This window comes from Typopeltis vanoorti, chromosome 14, assembly GCF_054136105.1.
Source record: "Typopeltis vanoorti isolate ZY-2024b chromosome 14, IOZ_Tvanoo_1.0, whole genome shotgun sequence".
Taxonomy (NCBI): domain Eukaryota; kingdom Metazoa; phylum Arthropoda; class Arachnida; order Uropygi; family Thelyphonidae; genus Typopeltis; species Typopeltis vanoorti.
This window is the reverse complement of record NC_143562.1, coordinates 23,514,665-23,535,275: the sequence shown is the minus strand read 5'-3', so window position 1 is coordinate 23,535,275 and position 20,611 is coordinate 23,514,665. Positions and strand designations below refer to the sequence as shown.

The 20,611-nt window shown below is 38.2% G+C and overlaps 1 protein-coding gene across 6 annotated transcripts in view; it reads left to right on the top strand.

Moving 5' to 3' along the window:
• Window positions 1–20,611, top strand: part of LOC150099303 (uncharacterized) — a 186,015-nt gene that overhangs the window by 46,106 nt on the left and 119,298 nt on the right. For all 6 annotated transcript variants that reach the window (XR_016549329.1, XM_090403319.1, XM_090403322.1 and 3 more), the window contains 2 exons: window positions 15–446; window positions 14,980–15,127. Coding sequence is in view for 5 of the 6 variants with exons in the window: in XM_090403319.1 (XP_090259445.1) it covers window positions 15–446; window positions 14,980–15,127 (580 nt within the window). In the remaining variant the exon portion in view is untranslated. The remainder of the gene's footprint in view (window positions 1–14; window positions 447–14,979; window positions 15,128–20,611) is intronic.

The following is a 20,611-nucleotide window of genomic DNA, read 5'->3' as shown; positions in this document are numbered from 1 at the left end:
TTTCTTTCTTTTAGATGCAGCCATGGCCTGTGTCCAAACAGATGCCTGGTCAGTTTCCTGTCAGTAATGATGCCAGAATGCACATACAAGGACAGTATACTGCTAACTCTAGTATGGGGATGCATTACCCTGCACAGTACACTAATAATCCTGATGTGAGGATGCATCACCCAGAACAGTATTCTAATACCAATAATGTACGCATGCATCCTCCTCCTCCTAGACAATTTAGAAGTAATAATGAAATGCAGATGCAAATGCCAGGACAATTTGCAGTTAACACAGATGTTAGAATGCTTCTTCCTGGTCAGTTTTCTGGTTCAAACAATGTAAGAGTAAGTCTGCCTACACAATTCACAGGTGGTAGTAGTAGTAGTAGTAGTAGTGAGGTACGCAAGAAAAGTGCTGTCCAGAACAGTGGATCTAATATAGTTTTAACAAAAAAGGTATTGTGATTATTTGAGTTTTAAATAGAATAAGTAAGTTGTTTAATAAATAGTCAAATTCAATTCTAACTGAATACTTAGTGGATAAAATTATACACCAGGTCTAATTTTGAAAGAATGTGTGTGTGTGAGTGGATACGGTGCATTTGTGCATGTGCACACGCATACACACAACAGAGTTTTAAATCTAGTTTATTCTTGTGCAGATTTTTTAAGGTAACATTCACCTTCCATTTTTTCCCACTGCTTCCATTTTGAATGGTATTAAATCTGTTACTTTTGTTCGAAAATCTGTCTCATTCATTACTCTTTATACTTTAGTTATAGTTGATGATAACACTTCATTATTTTTTTCCCCATCGTCTCTGAACATTTCCCATGTATTGATATTTTCAACATAACCATCAATTTTCCAGATATGTAACTGTGCTACATGATTAAGCTTACATTATTACTAATCTCCTACACTCGAATATTATCATATCTAGCATTTCAGTCTTCTAAGGTACTTCTGACAGAATCAATCTACCTAGATCTTTTTCTTACCATCTTGATCAAACATCTGTTTTGCTAACCTTTCTTCTCATATTCTGTTTAAGTGAACATACCATCTTAGATTAGTCCTGCTCACACATTCTTGAATGCTAACAATGTCAAGTTTCTAAGGCCTTCATTTTTAATATGATTCTGTTATTGACACCATCTGTTCACTCTCCTGATCATTCTCACAACACTCATATCTGTGGTCTGTAATATATATGATTAGGTGCTTTATTTCTAACCCAGCTCTCAGAGATCTATAACTTACTGGTTTGAACGACTATCTTGTTTAGTGGTTTGGCTAATTTCTCTTTTATTCCAGATAAATTTATTCAACTGACTCTCCACCAACCAGCTTTGCTTATTCTGTTTCTATTTCTGTACTTAAATTTTTACCCTCACTAAAAATTGTGCCTAAATAACCAAAATATTTTGCTTGTTCTATAGTTCAGTGAAATTTTTATGTTCTTGTCTATTTTCACAGTTTTTGGTTTTTTTATTGCTAATTATCATGCCAAATTTCTTACATCTCTTATTCAATTTAGAAAATCCTGGAGACTTGCACTAGATGTACTGTATTTGAGAGTACAACAACGTCTGAATAAAGAAAAGTGCCAAGTTTGATACTCTGATTCTAATATCAGGTTTAATGGTACTTTTATAATGCAATCTATGTAGATGATGAATAAGAGTGGAGATAGTGTGCAACCATCTTGTCTTATGCCTGATTTTACATCAAACCATCTCCCTGTATTTCTTTCAGTTCTAACTACCAATTTACAACTTAAATATAGGCTGTGTATTGCTTTATATAATGTTCTGTTTATGCTATATAATTGTAGTGTTTTGCTAAGCTTTTCTTTGGGTACAGCTGTACAAAACTTAAGTACAAATTTTTAATAACTTAGTGTGTCTTTGTGATTTGGGGCCTTGGGAATTGTCATTAACTTTATTAATTGAAATTTTGAATCTTGTCTTCTTTGAATGGAACACAATGGCAGTACTCATGAGGATAGCCACGCAAGTCTCGACCGGTGCAACTAGTTGAGTCGCAAAAATCATGTGCCGTTAACAATGTAGATTTTTGAAAAATGGTTCAGTGTTGTGAGCACAATATGTATGTGTGGCAAAATGTGAGAGATGTGTTTGTGGAGAGATTCAACAGCAGATGAGAGAAAATATGGATTTGTAGAAAGTGTGATATTTTGTTAGACTAAGAGTTAACGAATGTGAAACAGACTGAAGAAATGAAATGTAGCATAAATGAAAGAAATGGAAATAGAAGGAAAATTAGTGAGACTGAGGGAATGACAGAAAGTGAAATTGTTACAGTGCATTGCATGCCTATTTTGGTTGGGTGTGCTGTCGTGTGGGTTATGCAATCCATCTTACAAATTTCACATCAATTTGACCGTATGCATGGCTGTGCGCCTGCAAAAAATTTTCATGGGGGGGGGGAGAAAAGCTTGGAGACAAATATTACATCAATAAATGTCTTTTAACATTTTTGATGTAATTATTTGTTGATATAAACTATAAATACATTATTTTCATTTTACATCAATTTTAATGATCTTTAATTCTTGGGGAAAAAAGTATTTGAAATTAATACAGTTTTTAGCACAATTTCATATATAAAAAAATTGACCAGCCTATTTTATTAAAAATCAACTCATTAATTAATCCCAAAATCCTAAATCAAATTATTTCAGTTTAAAAGCAAAAAAATCATAAAACTAACAAGTAAAATAATATTAAATTACATACACCTACCTTTTAAAAATGTATTTTTCTGTTTAAATTTGTTTCACTATAAATTTACAATTCACACTTCACTCAGTGATTCACTAGACACAGAGGGCAAACGAACACTGGTTGCTGTTCACAACAGTAATGAACATTTTTTTCACAAATCAGAAAAAGATGAACCAAAAACAGGAACACGTGCTTTATTGCTGCAATAAAATACGTGTTCTATGGCTACCCTGCAATGGGCCAAAACAGGCCAACCCATAATAAAATTTTAAGACAGAAAAAGCATCACATGGTCAAGGGTGTAAGGTTACATATCTCAATCACTTTTACACCATTATACATACATACATCTTCAAGGCCCACCTTTCCTAATTGGGTTGTGGGGGCAACAGCTGCAAGATGAACTTATAATGGTCACAATCCTCGGCCACCAAGCTCAAGTGGGATTCCCACCTGAGCTTGGTGGGATTCCCAAACATGTCCACCCAAGGTTTTGGTTATAATCTATCCAGCGAGTCCTTGGCCTCCCACCCTCTGGCTTGGCAAAGAGGGCCTGCTGAGGGAGCCTCTCTTGTGGCATTCTGACCAGGTGCCCATACCAACATAACTGTGATCTCTCAACATGAAGCAGCAGCGGTTGAGTATTGAGGGTTTCCCGAATTGCAGAGCTTCCGACTCTGTCAAGTCTTGTCAGCCCTGCAACCCCTCGAAGGAACCTCATTTCAGCCGCTTGGATTTCTTGTCCGCATTCTTTCGGTCATTACCAAACTCTCATGACCATAGGTGAGGATGGGGACATAGACTGTATTGAAGACAGCCAGCTTTGCCTTCTGGCTTAACTCCCGCTTCAATACCACCAAACGGCCAAGCTCCCGCAATATTGAGCTTGCTAAGCCAATTCGAGTATCTAGCTCTACGTCCCATTTTCCATCATTCGTAAATATGGACCCAAGGTATTTAAACTTCTCCACCTGCCTCATTGGGACTCCACTTACATGTAGAGCACACTGGGATGGTTGTCTTGAGACCACAAATGTTTCAGTTTTGGCCACACTGATCTTCATTCCGGCATCTGTACAAACAGCTACAAACCTATCCAGGGTCCGCTGGAGGTCATCTGTGGAAGAGCTAAGCAGAACTAGGTCATCTGCAAAAAGCAGACGTCTAATGCTACATCTTCCAATTCGGACACACTCACTGCCTCGGCTGTGCCTATCAATCCAATCCATAAATATCATGAAAAGGAGGGGTGACAGAACACACCCTTGGCAGAGGCCAATGGAGCCTGTGAAAGGTTCAGGCTTTGTGCTGTTTACCCTGACACAAAACTCTGGGCATTCATACAGGGACTTGATGGCAGCTAATAGTTGGCCATCCACTCCATACTCCTGTACTACTTGCCAAAGCTTATCCCGAGGAACCTGGTCATATGCCTTCTCCAAGTCCACAAAACGTGTAGACATTCTTGCCATATTCCCAAGATTTCTCAAAGACTTACCTTAAAGTGAAGATTTGGTCAGTTGTGTTTCTACGAGGACGAAAGCCACATTGTTCTTCCTGGAAGTTTGACTCAACTATGCTCCTGCACCGTCTTTCCAAGCACCTAGCATACACTTTCCCAGGCAGACTGAGCAGAGAGATGCCATGATAGTTACTACAATCCTTCTTGAAGACTGGTATTATTATGGCTGTCTGCCATTGCTTTGGTGCTCACCCAGATATCCAAGCAGCCTGACACACTTGAGTCAGCCAGAGAACACCGTCTCAATTTAAGGCTTTTAGCATTTCGGGCCGAATTTCATCATCGCCAGCAGCCTTGCCCGATTGTATTGCTAAATGGACCTCTTCTGTTGTGAGACTAGTCATTGCCCTGATCTGCACCTCTTGTGCAGATCAGGGCAATTCTTAACCCGGGTGGCCCAGCAGTTAAGAAGGCTCTCAAAGTATTCCCTCCATCTGTGGAGGATATCCTTCTCGGTTGTTAAAAGTGCACCATCAGAGGCCTTAATTGCCCTTGCTGTGAACGATTTCCTCCCTCGAAGGTGGTGGATGGCCTGCCAGAATACTTTGTTTGCATTTGCATAGGATGAGTCTAATCTTTCTGCAAAGGATTCCCAAGCCTTCTGCTTTGCTGTCTTTACTGCGTCAGCAGCAGCTTTTCATGCCTCAGCATACTGCAAATGCATCTCAGGTGACCTGACCCTAAGCCATGTTAGGTAGGACTCCTTTTTTTTTTTTTTCCCCTGGACAGTTTTTTGGACTTCTTGGTTCCACCAAGGTGTCCTTTTCTCACTGCCCGTGGCCACGCCGAGCTGCTTTCTGCCACAGCATGAGAGTACAGAGGCAGTGACAGCTGTTCTGAACAGCTTCCACTCCTCAACATCTGCAGTATGCTTGGGAATCTCTTTGCAGAAAGAGATTAGGTGCATAAGCTTGCACCACAGCCAAATCATGTTTTTCATTTGAAGCCTTTACACACATACTTGTCCCCCCAATGGGATCCGCTCAGCAACACAGTCTGACAGCTGGGGGCTTGTGAGTATCCCCACACCCGCCTGAGCAGACATTGTCGGGCTCACACCAGACTACTAGAGCTTCCACCCCTTATCCATTTCCAGAGCCTCTCCTCTTAGTCGAAGAAAGCCCGAGTAAGTCTAGCCGGTAGCGCTTGGCTTCCTCGACCAGTTCCGACTCCTTTCCTGTCAGAGAGATGTTCCAGTTGCCTAAAGCCATAGTCTGGTGCCGTTGTCATTGCCATTTCTGTCCTTTTGCAGAACCGTTTCTTTGCACTGCCCCTAAACACCTCCTCAAATGGGTAGCAGGCCCATTGATGGAGTTTCCTCTAGCAGAGTGCTGAGGAGTGTTGTCTAAGGGAGACTGTAACATATTTTTCGAACGGGGCCCTCTGCCTAAAATCTGAATGCGTCCCTTGGTAACCCGGGCGACGGACGATGCGATATGAACATTTTTTGACGGCCTGATCATGTTACAGTGTTTGATAATGTCCTGTTAGCACAAGACAAAATGACACAGCAAAATAAGAAAGATTCCCCTCGAATACTCTAATAGCATTCGGGGGAAGGAGCAAGAAGCAAGGGAGGAAGAGGAGGGACCAGTCAACAGATAATATAACAGATGTATATTACATAAAGTAAAGCATAGTCCAGCATCAGGTACCTCAGGTTTGCCATGCCCGTACTCACTAAAGTGAGTCCCCGAGGAATTTTTACACGTTATAATTTGTGAAATTTTTTACTCGATCCTGGGTGAGTTCCCCGTAGCCCCCCCTCTGCGGATGCACGTGACCGTATGATTGCATTTTTATCAATGTATGAAAGTTTTGAGAGTTTATAGCGCATCAGTGCTCATCTTAATTGGTTCAATGCAATTAATTGCAGGATAACTTTGAATACTTTTGCAGTGAGAAAACAATCGGTTTGTTTTAGGATTTATTAGAAAACAACAATGAAGGAGAATGCTATATTTGATTGGTATATCTGAAATACTCAAAGATGAAAATATGTGACCCATCATTTATAAGACGTGAGAATAGGAAAGGAAAGAATAAGTGTGAGTAGAAATACTTTCATCAATGCTTAAAGGAATTATTAATAATTAACATTTGTGATATGTGTGTCCTATAAGTTGCTGGGTAGAGCGAATAGCATGAGCCTATAAAGTCTAGTCATGAATAAGTGAATTTATGATGGCATAATTAAAAAAAAAAAACTTATGAGAAGACAAAGAGTATGGCAGGAATAAATATGGTTTGATGGAGCAGCCAATCATTTCGTAAAATTTGTTGCCCATGTTATGTGTATTTCTCTAGTTTGTGTATATTTCACTCCATTTTCCAAGAATTTTCTTTTGTTTACTGAGACTCAGTATACATAACATCCAATCATTATCGGAATTATCCACACTTTCGGGAATTCTACATTAATTATTTTTTAGTATCAGCGGTTTGTCTGTCTTATCAATCTCACACATGCTGGTATTTTTTGTAGATCAACATCTTATAATACACAAAATATTCATTTTTATTCAGGAATAGATAAAAATGCTTACTAAATAACTTATGGAAATTACAACATACAATTCTTGGAATTGTACGTTGTTATTCATGGAATCAGCCTCAGCCCTAAGAAACATGCAAAACCTCAACAAATTTGGTTGCATGAGACTGCCCCGAATTTGGGAGGATTACATCAGGAGACTTTCAGCCCAACGGCCAAGAATACCTACATAGCCTGCTAGGAGGCACCATCAGAAATTTTAGGAAAACCATAGCTTCCTCTCTCATTTACTGTGTTTAGTGCCTGCATGCACGTATCTTTATTGTAAGTTCCTTTGAAGATGGCAATGAAGTTGCCGAAATATTGGAAATATATTAAAGTTTAATTTAATGTATATTCTATTGTATGTTGTAATTTCCTTAAGTTATTTAGTAAGCATGTATAACTAACGTTTAAGCCTTTCTACGAGAATAGATAAAAATGTTTCTATACTGTTAAAAAACTTTGCAACATCAACAGATGCTATACTGCATAGCAAGAGAAACATTTAGATTTTTTCTCCTGACATTCACTTTCAAATTTTCAGTTCCTGTAAGCATGTGTAACAGCTGTTGGTAATACAGCCATCAGATACAGAAAGCGCTGAACTCATGACAAGTGACAACGTTCAATTGGATTGGTTGACACAATAACCAATCACAGCTACTAGGTACTGGGTGAGCTCTTAATGTGAGCTCAACCAGCCTCACCTTCTCAGGAGTTTAAAAATACTAGAATGCTAAGAATTTAACCTGCTGCACACTCTTTACATCTTTTCAAAGGGTGCAAAAGGTGCATTTTGAAAGCACACCCAGGCTATTAATGCAAATGTGACACAATGTTTACACGTCGAAAATTGCCCGCTTCATGAAGCACTAATGCTTCATTATCCTCGTGAAGAGGGCAATGAAGCATTAGTATATTGTGTTCAATTTTAGGAATCACGCAAAATGTGCAAACAATTAGAGGAGTCTTTAACGGTAATAAATGCAAAAATATAATATCGGTGATACTGATATTTCGTGGATGAGCACCGCACACCTAGCACACCCAGAATATTTGCCCCTGAATTGCAAGATTTGAGTCAAAATGACAAACAGAATGAGGAATACACAGTGATATTAGACATTTAGTGGAAACAGATGAAAGTGCACAAAAGAATAGAATGAAAGAAGAAAAAAGTAAAAGAGGTAACAAGTGATTCAAGAATAGCAGTGTATAGAGATTCCATTGTTACAGGATTGGTTAATGAGAGAGTCCATAAGGTCTGCTATCTGAGAGGGAGAATGAGCAAGATAATTCATGCTTTGGATATGAGGAGAAAACGAGCAAGAGAATTAGTGGTGGTTGTGGGGACAAATGATATAAGTGGACATAAGAATATAAGGGCAGATATCAGGAAGTTATTGAGGAGAGTGAAAGATAACAGTATAGAAGAAAAAGTTGTTGGCTGAATGGAATTATTATATAGATGTGATGGATTATATTTGCATGGCATTGGAGTGAGTGACCTGCAGAAACTGTTGCTAAATGGAAATTCAGTGCACGATGCAAGCAAGAGATCAGAAGTAAGAGGTGAAGTGCAAGATTAGGAGAGTGGTATTGAAGAGACAGAAGTGCTTGGTAATGGAAACAGTAGTAGTGTGTGTGAGATGAAGAGAGAATAGGAATGCAGGAAATAGGGGGGGGGAGTCCAGGAGACATGGCATAGAGAGAATGGATGTTGGAAGTAGTAGTGAATATATGTATGAGGATGAATAGCATAGAAATTGAATAGAGAATGTAAGTGGGGAAGTTCAGACTGAGCAGATATATGTGGTAAGTGATGATAAAGGTGATTGGGTAAGGGCAGGTATAGTGGGGGGAAATCACAACAACAAGTGGCTTCAGTAAGGCTGGTTATAGACCTAAAAGTGAACTGTTGTGCTTATTTACAAATGCCAAGAGTATCAGAAATAAGGAAGATGAAATGGTTTCACTGATTGAGTTTATCTGCCCAGAAATTGCTGGAATAAGTGAAACATGGTTGAGTGAAGATGATATCCTAACAACTAAAATTTGAAGGGTATACAGTGCTTTTTGCGAGGATAGAAAGGGCAAGAAGGGAGGGGGATATTGCTGTTAATTATAGCTGGGAAATTATGTCCACATAAGGTAGACATGAAAGGGGGAAATAGTGGCAATGGTTATGAGGCTGTGAGGTGGAGGTTAGGAACACATATTTAGTTGGATGTTGCTGTAGGCCAGTGGAGGGGTGGTGATGAAGAAATGTATAAGCAATTAGATTATTGAACAAAGGAAGAGTGATTATATATAGATAAGGAAAATGAATTTCTTGAGAGACTGCTATCTCAGGCAGCATGCAAAGAGGTGCACACGAGGATCCGGAGTTTTAGATCTGATCATTTCATCAGAGGATGTAATTGTGAATGGGATTTTGTTCTTCTAGTTGGTGAGAGTGATCATGAAGTGATCACGTGGGTTGTGGCTAGCCATATGTAGACTTCTGTAAGGAAAGGATATATGGAAGTATATGACTGGTGATTGTGACAAGATTAGGAGACAGCTTGGAGCTATAGCATGGAATGGGAAGTTGAGTGGTAAGGAAATAAATGCTGCTTGGGAACTGACAGAGAAATACATGACAGCATAAATGTGTGAACGTATTCCAAAGGTCAAAAGGCTGAATAAGGTTGATGTAAAATGGATGAATGAGGAGCTTAAACATGACTGAAAGAAGAAGGCACTTTAGAGATAGTACAAGATGAATATTGATAATAATCAATTACATTAAGGGTATAAAGAGTAAGCCAGGAGAGTGACTCAGTTAGTAATGACAACAAAAGTGCACTATGAGCAGAAATTAGCAAATCAGGTGAAGAAAAAAATCCTAGAGAGTTTTTTAAATATGTGTCAAGTAGAAGGAAGAATGATTATGGTAAGGTGATGTTAATGGATGAAATTAGTAGAATGGTAACTGTGCAGAAGATGTTGAGGTATTCAGTGATCCATTTATAAGGGTGTTTCATCCTCCTCAATGGTGAAATCATGAGAAACTCAAGTGCAGCAGACAGAGGAGAGGATGGCTTAATTGTGAGTGAGCAGGAGGTATATTAGGAAATAAATAAACTCGATGTCAATAATGCAGTAGAATTTGCTGACGTATCACCACACGTCTTAAGGGAATTGGCAGCAGCATCGGCATACCTATTTAATAAGTGTTATAACAGTACAGGTTCCAAGAGAGTGGAAAGAAGGTAAAATTGTTTCACTGCATAAAGGTGGTGATAAGGCTGTGGCTACAAATTATAGACCAATCTGTATATCTGGAATTGTGGTGCAGGTTAGAGAGATTGGCAAGAAGTAGGATACAGAAATGGGTTGATAACAGCAATATTATCTGTAGTTATCAGCATGGGTTTGTTTCATATTTTAGTAACTTACTACTTATGTCCTATAAGAAGGTGACAAATGTCTTTGACAAGGGAAATGCATATACAGTGGTAAACTTAGATTTTGCACAAGCTTTGATAGACTGCCACACGACAAGCTGTTAAATAAATTGAAATGGATGGGATTGGATACTAGACTTCTGAGTTGAATAAATGACTGGCTTTCAGATAATTATCAGAAAGTTATATATGTGGGTCAGTTTTGGGACCATTATTGTTCAGTTTGTCTATTAATGATATTGGAATGGGTTTAACTGGTGATATGCAGCTGTTTGCAGATGATGACCTCCAGGACTTATTATATGGCCTTACAGCAGGACTTATTATCTGCCCATTCATGCAGTATATTATATTGCATGATATCATTAACTCAGTTAACATATATATTTTTTTAAAGAATTGAATGACTAGAACCGAGATTTAAGTAAAAAGGTTTTAATATTAAAACACTACTAGTTTCGGCTTGTAACAGCCTTCATCAGGTGACATTATAAAAGAAAGAAAAAAGAAAAAACACTAAAACACTGAAGCTTAAATAAACTAAGAACATCATAGAGAGTCTCTATACTCCAGAGTCTTCTCTACCAGTCCTGGGGACCATCATCTGGTACTTTCACTAGCCATATGGCAGATCTGGGTAAGTAATGTATGTAAAGTGTATGAGTAAAGTGTATAATGTATAATAAATATAATATTGTATAACATGATTGTATTGTATTGTATAATATATTGCATGAATGTGCCAGTTCAGTGTTGCAAAGTATAAGGTTTTAAAATTTGTTAACCAACCATGGGATGCAAAGTATTCACATAAGTAGTCAGTGGGAAAAATTTAAAGGAGGTAGAGGAGATGAGAAATCTGGGAGTGGTGGTGACAGAGACCTGAAATTCAGGGGCTACATTGCACAAGTTGTGGAGTCGTCACATTGGATAATGGCGATGATGCGGAGCACCCTGACATGCAGAAATAAAGGGGTTATGATGTCATTGTATAAAGCCTTGATTAAATTTCATATGGATATTGTGCACAGTTTACTGGGTTTTCATGGTGACGAGAATATGTTAGAAAAGGCTCAGAGAAGATTCACAAAGGTTGTCAGTGGTCTTTGGAATGTGGAGTATGAAAATAGATTGAAAGAATGTAAATTGCAAAGCCTTTTGAATAGGAGGAGGTGGGGGAAGGATATAATTGAGACATATAAGTTAGTCAGGGATGGTTATCAGGTTGACATGGAAGAGATTTTAATAGAATCAGAGGGTTGGGGGGGGATAGAACAAGAGGCCATCCCTGGAAGCTGTATAAGGAAGGTGTGAGCAGAGGAGTGAGGAGAAGATTCTTTACATGGAGAGTGGTTGGTGAATGGAATGCATTGCCTGAGTGTATTGTGAATGTAGACACATTGAATCAGTTTAAAGTGCAGTTGGATTAGCTTTTTGTGCGATACTGTATACCCCACGATGAGTCTCTGACTCCATGGAGGTCATATGTTAATATTAATAAATCCTTATCATATTCCCACAATTTCGCAACTATTTGTCATAAAGTAAAAATCTGACCTTTAATTCACACATTCTGCTTTATTCCCTGTTTTTATAGAGGGGAACTATATGAGAGCTCTACTGCAGTCATCTGGAATTTGGTCTTCTGACCAAGCACTCTGAATGTAGCCATTGCAAAACTTTTATACGTCCATATTTGAGCATTTTTTTTGTCAAATGTCATCTACTTCAGCTTTTGCACATTTCATTCTTTTGATAGCTTTTTCTACCTAAAGTATTGATATGTACTCCTGTTCACATTCATCTTGAATATTTTCTACTCTCAATTCTTGTTTTGTTTAACATTTTTTCGAAGTAATTGCTCTATACATCTAGAAAAATCCTTATTTGCAGTTTTCGTGTCACCTTTATCATCTTTGATTTCTTTTTACAGTGCATTTTCCTCTATTTCTAAGCTTTTTTCAACAGCCTCCAGAATATAGAAGTAAGTGATTGAGTGGTGGAGACAGAGTAGGTGCCCTCCCTCGATGAGTCTTTGGATGCTCCGGAAGTGTCCTCTTGATACTTATCTTCTATATTCTTAACGTCTTCCCATTACATTTGTTTAGCTACCTTACACAGTGAGCCTCCATAGTTCAGTCAATATAGATGAAGCCCTTTGGTTGGAAAGACCTGGGTTCTGTTCCCATCAGTGACACGAGGAACCTTTATCTGGTCTCTTTCAACTAAAAGTGAGTTAGCTGGTCTTATACAGAGGTAAGGAGTTTTTTTTTCACGCAGAAACTCGGGTTTTTCATCCCCCAGAACAGGCAAACTGGCCCCATGAACATGCATCTGCAGATAGAACACACCAGGAGGCATAGGGCTAACCACCTTATCGTTGGGGTGGGTACGGTTTGGAAGGGCTAAGAACATCTCCTTAACAGGCCACCAGGCCTAACACGTAAGAAGAAGACCTTACACAGTTTAACTCTATTACATTTTTCTCAATATGCTTGCTTCTTTCCATGACTGCTTCTTTAACTTCTTGCATCCATGGTGTTCTTATTTTTCTGTCCTTGCAGGTAACTTCACTAATGCCTCCCTAACTAAATGAATCAATGTTTTCTTGCAGAGTTTGCCACTTTCCAAGGCTTGGTTCTTGTTTTTCGAACTGTTTTATTTTTTATTGAAGAATGTTTCTATAGTTAAGTCTACTGTTTACCTGTAAAAGCTGCTCAACTTTAATTCTTTTTAAAACTTTCTTACATATTGTTCTTTTCAATATGATATTTATTTGTATCCTACTTAAAATTAAATGATGATCACTTCTGGTTTCCAATCCTCTGAATATTCTTGTATCCTGAACCAGTGTGAGAATATTGATATCAATAATAGTCTAATCAATGAGGCTTTTCTTATTTCTCATGTTTGGCATTGATCCTGTGTTAATCTGAGGTTTTTGCTTTATGCAGATGATGTTATATATTCTGCATAAATCCAGTAGTATAAGTTTACAGGATTCCATAACTAAATTAAATTGTTATAATGTTTGATATTAAAATCAGCAATAAAAAGACAGGGGTGCTTAAGGTTAAAAGCTATGTAACTAGGAGGAAACCTCCACATAGCCTTTTAAGGAATTCAGAGAACTGGCCAGGACTTCTGACTTAATGTCCAGTCCTCGCCTTCTCTTGATGCACCCTGTTAGGTATCTACCTGGATACTGAACAAATGAGGATAGGCTGGCAATTTGGGATTTAGCCAATCAAAATATATTCTTACTGGCTTAAACCATAAAGCAAAATGATGGCACAGCATGGCAGAATTTCATGCTGGCTGGTGCATCGTCCAGTTAAACAATGTCCCCATTGTTTTTGTCAGGGAATCAGGACAAACAGCACAGAGTCAGCTAGTAGAACAAATCTTAGAACACATCCTAACTCAGCATTAGCAGTGCTGAAGATTGGTACAGTCAACATAAGAAGCATCGATGAAAAAGAAATGGAACTAGCCAAAGAATTGGCTAGTTCCATTTCTTTTTCGACATAAGTGTGACTGAAGCAAACAAGACAAAAATAGGTGAGTTCTTTCTAAGCAACAAACAAAATGTTATATTAAGGCAATAACAATCATGTAAAAGAAGGAGTAGCTATAGTATTCAACATTAAATATGAGGATAATCTTGAATGGCAAGCAATATCAAGTAGAGAGTGATGGATAAATATCAGAATGGAGAATTTGACAATGAGAGTTATTTGTGCCTATGGTCCAACAGAACGTTCGACTAAGAAAGAAGTGGAGAAATTTTTGGAGACACAAGAGAAGGCAGATGACAACAAAAAAGGAAATTTAGTCCTTGTTAGGGATGTAAACAGCAGAGTAGGAAATGATCCTCATTCATATAGGATGATAACAGTGACATGAAAACTGAAGATAAAATATTCTGATGTCTAACTATAAATTCACATGCATGCCACAGTAATTAATTTTTAATAATATGTAAATATTTCATCTTAAGACATCATCAATACAGTTATTAAACAACAATAGGAATTACATTAAAAAAAAAACACATTAGTGCACATGCTTACATTGGAATCCCTCTATGTATACAGTAGTGTGCTTAAGGATTAAAAACTATTGGGCTGTAATTAAATTAAATTAAAATAACTGATAAATTTATTTTATACAATTGAGGATAAGAATTTCACAGACTTTTGGGATAGTGAGACAGTTGTTACATTTAAGATTGGGTCTGTGACACAAGGCTTCAGCACTTTCTTTATACAAACGCTCATATTTATATATGGATCTTTTGACATTGGATCCTGTGGTTAGTGTTTTCATTTCCATGTTGTGTGAGGCCAGATTTGTAAGGTTTGATAAGATGGATATGGTCTTGACGTTCAGAGATGCTTTCATTTACAGATCTTCCTGTTTGTCCATAGTAAGACAAGTTACAAGAACATGGCACTTAGTACATGCCAGGTAGCATCAGTGGTGAGAGTTTGTCTTTTGGAGAAGGTAACGTTTTCTGCATTCCTTGCAGAAAGAGCCTGCTGAAAAACAGTTCTGTGATAATCTCATTTTCTGATTATCTTGCTCTGATCCTTAAATGACCTCATAGAGAGATATGTGAATATTATATATGTGAAAAATAAAATTTTTCCGTGAAATAGCATAAATAAAATCTGAAAATAATTATGCAAGATTCAGTGTTAATTAGCTTTCTTTTTCTTGCTTTGTTAGGATCACTTATTAAAAACTTCTCCTGCCACTGAGGGTATTGGAATGAATCTTCTAAAAAAGATGGGCTGGAATCCTGGTGAGGGTCTAGGTAAAAATAAAGAAGGAGCATTAGAACCGATAATGCTTGATGTGAAGAAGGACAAGAGAGGTAGATTGTTCTTTAATTTTGTAATTATATCTCTGGTTTTAAAACAGGAATCAATGATTAGATTCCTGTTTATTTGAGGTGTATTTAAATTTTAACATTTAAATGTGTAAATCCTAAGAAACATGTATAATAACAAAATGACTTTTCTTGTTTTAAATTGACTAATTCTTGCACAAGCTTGTTCAGCATAAGGCATAAAAAGATTGTTGAGGAAGTATCTGCACTGCTTAATTCTACAAAACAAGACAGAACCATTTCAGTTAGTCACCTATTTACTCAAACGATTGATTGAATGAACAGTTCCTAAACTTCATAAAATAAGTATTAGGAAATAATTTATTTATTTATTTTTATGGCTACATGAAACTGGTAAGTGAAAAATACAATCATAATTTCCAGAAACAAATGATGAAAATCTTAACATATAAAAGTTCATTACATAAAAGAGGCACAACCTGCTTACTAAGTCTTTCTTCTTTTTTTTAAAAAAAAAACCCAAAAGTAACTTGCCATAATTAAGCCAGGGACAATTATCGTCTTGCTGCACCAAGTATGACAAGACTGCATGTTCTCACAACACTTCACAACATAAAAGTGGCTGTATCCGAGGTTTAAGTAGAGAGCAGTTGTGTGTGAGAAAACTTGATCCATTAGAGGAGGCCCATTTCACACTGTATCATCATCTTCTAACATAAGGAGTTCTGCTGATACTATGACGAGGACTATGAGAGTGACTACTAGAATAACGTCTTCGTGGTGAGACGAGACCATGATCTTCTGTTTCCTCCATAAGCAATGCCACCACCATACCAACTACAGGTCAAGGTCCAGGCCGGAAAGCCAATTCAAGGCCTCATCCGTCACCTTGTGGATGTCCTCCTGTAAGCCACTACCGTGAAATTGGCACCTTGGGCAGTTGTACACAATATGAGTAATCATCCGAACCACGGGAGAACAATCACAATAACGGTGATCTGACAGCCCCCATTTATGTAGAAGATAGCCACATCTGCCCTGACTAGTTCCGATCCTGTTTATGAATGACCAAATCTTCCTAGGAAGACCCAAACCAGGCTGTGGAGCAGAGGGATCTTCTACCAGGAAGCCGTTTGTTGGGAGATTGTTGGACCAGTATTCTCTCCATATGTCAGATATTGATGGCAGCGCAGCTGAAGAGAGTTTGTCCATGGACCAGAGAGGCCTTCTAGATTTTGAGGTGAAGCCTAGGTGGAATTATGAGAGTCTGGTGTAGGGGTAAGAGTGGGTTGCTCATTGCTTTATTACATTCCTTAATCGAGGCTTGTCTTCTCCATATGTGTGGTGGAGCAATGTTAGATAGAACAGGAAGGGGTGGTAATCACTGTCCCACTAATTGTGCACATGGTAGAGTTCAGCTGGGTGTCGATAATGTTAGTGTGTGTGCTTCTTTCCAAGACTGGGGCACAATATTCTGCTGCAGAGAATACGAGGGCTAGTGCAGACGACCTTAGGACTTCTGCACCACAACCCCAGGTTGTTCCAGCAAGCCTTGAAATGATGTTATTTCTGGTTTTAATTTTATTGGAGAGGTTGATGATGTGCCTTTTGTAGGTTAGGCTTCTGTCCAGGCTCACTGCAAGGTATTTTGGGTGAGGCTCGTTTTCTACCATTTTTCCACAGAAAGAAAGGTTGAGTTGTTGATTCGCCTCTGCATTGTACAGGTGAAATACTGAGGACGCTGTTTTCGTTGGATTTGGCTTCAAGTACCACTGCTTGAACTACTCTTCCGGAGTGTTCAGGTCTGTATTCAAGGTTGATTCTAAGTTGATAAAGGAGGTGGATTGATGTAAGATCGCTAGGTCATCAGCGTACATAAACTTGCTTGATCTGGTATGAGGTAGATCATACACATAGATGTTAAAAAATATAGGGGATAACACAGAACTCTGAGGAAGACCGTTGTGAAGGAATCTGGGCCTGCTCTTTTTTCTGCCAATATGGACCCAGATCTTTCTGTTGGAGAGAATAGATTCAAAAAGTTGTAGAGTTTTCTTACATTTTATAGGGCCAGGACCTGGTCACAGCAACTTTTTCCTGGCCTGAAGCCAGCTTGTTCAGTGCTCTTTCAATGAGTGGTGAAATTCTTTTAAGGAGAATTCTTTCAAAGAGCTTAAAGGTGGTGCAAAGCAAAGAGATAGGTCGTAGGTTTTTCACTTCATTTGGATCTTTCCCTGGTTTGGGCATGGCAATTATTTTGGCTTCCTGCCACAGCTTTGGTAATTTACAAGTCATGATGATTTCTGAGAAAAGGAACAGCCAGCCATGTTGACCAAGATGTTTTAGGAACTCAGGGAGTATATCATCCATTCCTGCAGCTTTGCCATTCTTGGTAAGTTTTAAGGCTATTTGTACCTCTTCCCGAGATATTGGGTGTATGAGTTCAGGAAGCTTGGGTTCTGTCTTCAGGTTTGTCTGATAGAAGCTTGTACAGCAATTTTCCTGGTAGAGCTGGGATGAATCTTGGAGGTTTTCAATAAATGGTTAGCCATTTGATCAGGAGTTATCTCTATTGTTTTGTGTGTCGTTGGCTCTGATCCACCTAGTTTTCTCAGAAGTGACCAGCTTCTCCGACTAGATGTAACGAAATTGAGGTCATTGATGGTTGAGCTCCATCTTTCCTTTCTGTTTTTATCCAGGGTTGATATGAGCTCCTTAGCAATAGCTGGATCTTCAGTTTCCTCATATTTGGCTAGGAGTTCCTCACTTTCTTTACTCCAACATGGGATATATTGTTTTCTGCAGCCTCTAGGGATAGAGGCTTTTGCTGCAGATTTGAGTAGTTTAACAAATCTAGGAAAGCAATTAGGAGTGGGTGGAATTGCTTTAATGGTTTGCTTGATTTGTTTCTGAAATGCAGACCAGTTGGATCTGCAGAGATTCCATCTAATGACTGGTGTTCCGCTGATGACTGGGATTGATGTTCCTATTTCTATTAATGTAGGACGATGTTGACTATTGGGGAATTTGTTAAGGATGGTTCTGGTTGATGGAAGAGGGTGGTCTTTGGAGTCTTTAGTGACTATGCACAGATCTGGGGTGTAGGTTCTGTTCCATATGGCTGAGTAAAGGGTGCCATCCTGCTTGGCATCATAATTCAAATACAAATTATATGTGCCCATCCAGTTATAGATTATTACCATCCCTGTTGTTAGAGGAATAGCCCCGCATGGTGTGATGGGAATTGAAGTCACCAACATAGATAGCAGGGTGAGGAGGAGGTTGGTCCATCTGATCAGGCCAGGATTGCGATGGAGGTTTGTAGACATTGTAGATGGTGATATTTTGAACTTTAATGTCTATGGAGTATTCTGTATCAGGAACACTTTGGGTTATATCCTTGAGACCAGGCCGGATATGGGTTGCTAGGCCATGCTTGAGGTAGCACTTATAAGACACTAGAATGAGTCCTGGGATCTTTAGTCTATTGAGGGCTGTGTCAGGCACATGAGTTTCCTGGAGAGTCAAGACATCAATTGCTTTATCTTTGACTATTTTGCCAATGACTTCGGCTTTGGATTTAGATATCCCTTCTATGTTTAGGAAACAATCTTGAGGTAGTGTTGATTGAGGGACTGTAACATATTTTTCGAAGCTTGCCCTCCACCTAAACAAGCGACTCGATCCTTGTTTTTCTGGGCGACGATCGAGCCAGCATGGAACTTTAACTTTTGTATTCATCATAATGTAAGTAGTCCAGGAGGCTTGGAAACCTTTGGACGCCTTGTTTGAGACATTAGCTTCATGTTGCCTGTGATTCATCTCTGGGCTTCTTTTGTCTGAAGTACCAACAATGTACCACAAGGCAACACTACTGGAAGGGGGGGGGGCACGGGAAGGCTATCTCAATCCCCCCTTAGGAAATAATAATATAGTAATAATAAAATAATAATATATCTAAGAAGTGGATGAAGCCATGATGTTCTAAAATAATTGCATGGATTAATTAAATGAATTCAAATAAGTGAAACAAGCCTATAAAAACTCATTATTTTTGTATAAAACTTCAGAGAATGTACCAGATATTACAATAGTCAAGCACAATTTCTGTTGAATGATTAGTTTCCTTTCAGCAACTTTCTTTCAAAGAAAATAAAGTTGCTGTTATTTATCAGAACTAATTTCATCAGTCCTGAAAAACCATTTAGGAAGTTGGTAGGGCTTTAGAAAATTTGAGAGAACATAAGGGGTAATTTCATTATCTCTCTTATGTTCATCATCATCAAATTCCTGGCATGTACCTTCAAGGGGTGTACAGGATATGATAGTACTACATGAAAAACTTACATCATTACTAACTTCCTAACTACAATTTTCCTCCAAATCAATCTGTTATCTGCCAAGACTCCAATCTTAATCAAATCTTATATTTCTGCCTTCTAAGGTACTTTTTACTGTATTAATCCACCTATATCTTGGTCTTTTTCCTGTCAACCTGGCAGAAAATGCTTCTTTTGCTAATCTTTCCTCTCTCATTCTGTTTAAGTGACCATAGCAACTGAGATTAGCTCTGCTAATGTATTCCTGGATGCTGACAATGTCAAGTTCTTTCCTAATATCCTCATTTTTTATATGATATTGCCATTCATGCCATCTGATCATGCCCCTAATCTTTCTCAGGACCTCTCATATCTGTGTATTTCCATATTTAATGTACCATCTTCACTAAAAATCGTGCCTAAGTAGCTGAAATGTTTTATTCTATAGGTTCTCTATTCACAATGCAGTTCAGTGTTTCTGCCTATTTTCATTGTTTTTGCCTTTTTAATGCTGAAATTCATAGCATATTTATTACAACAGTTATTCAATTTAGTAAAATAAAGAGCTGAGATTAACATCTCCAATTTTGATATCAGGTTTAATACCACTTTCCTTCATAATTTGATCCATATAGATAATGAATAACAGAGCAGAGGGTATAATGTAATCCTTGTCTGATACCAGATTTAACATTAAACCATCTTCCTGTACTTCCTTCAATTCTAACTGCTGACTTACAACTCGAATAAAGACTAAATATTGCTTGATATGATGCCCCATTGACACCATACAACTGTAGCATTTTGAATAGTTTCTCTCATGGCACTTTGTCATATGCCATTTCCAGATCTACAAAACTTAAATATAGTTCTTTGTTATATTCCCATGATTTTTCAACTATTTGTGGTAAAGTGAAAATCTGATCCTGACAGCCTCTAATGGCCTGAATCCAGCTTGTTCTTCACAAGCTTCCCTTCCACAATCTTTCTCAGCTGATTCTCCAGTATACTTGATAAATCTTACCAGGAACAGCCATTAGGGAAATACCTTTTATATATGGGTACTATGAGAGCTCTACTCCAATCATCTAGCATTCGTCCCTCTGTCCTGGCCTTCTGAACTATGTAGTGAAGCCACTGTAAGACTTTTATTCCTCCATACTTGAGCATTTCTAGTCAAATATCATCT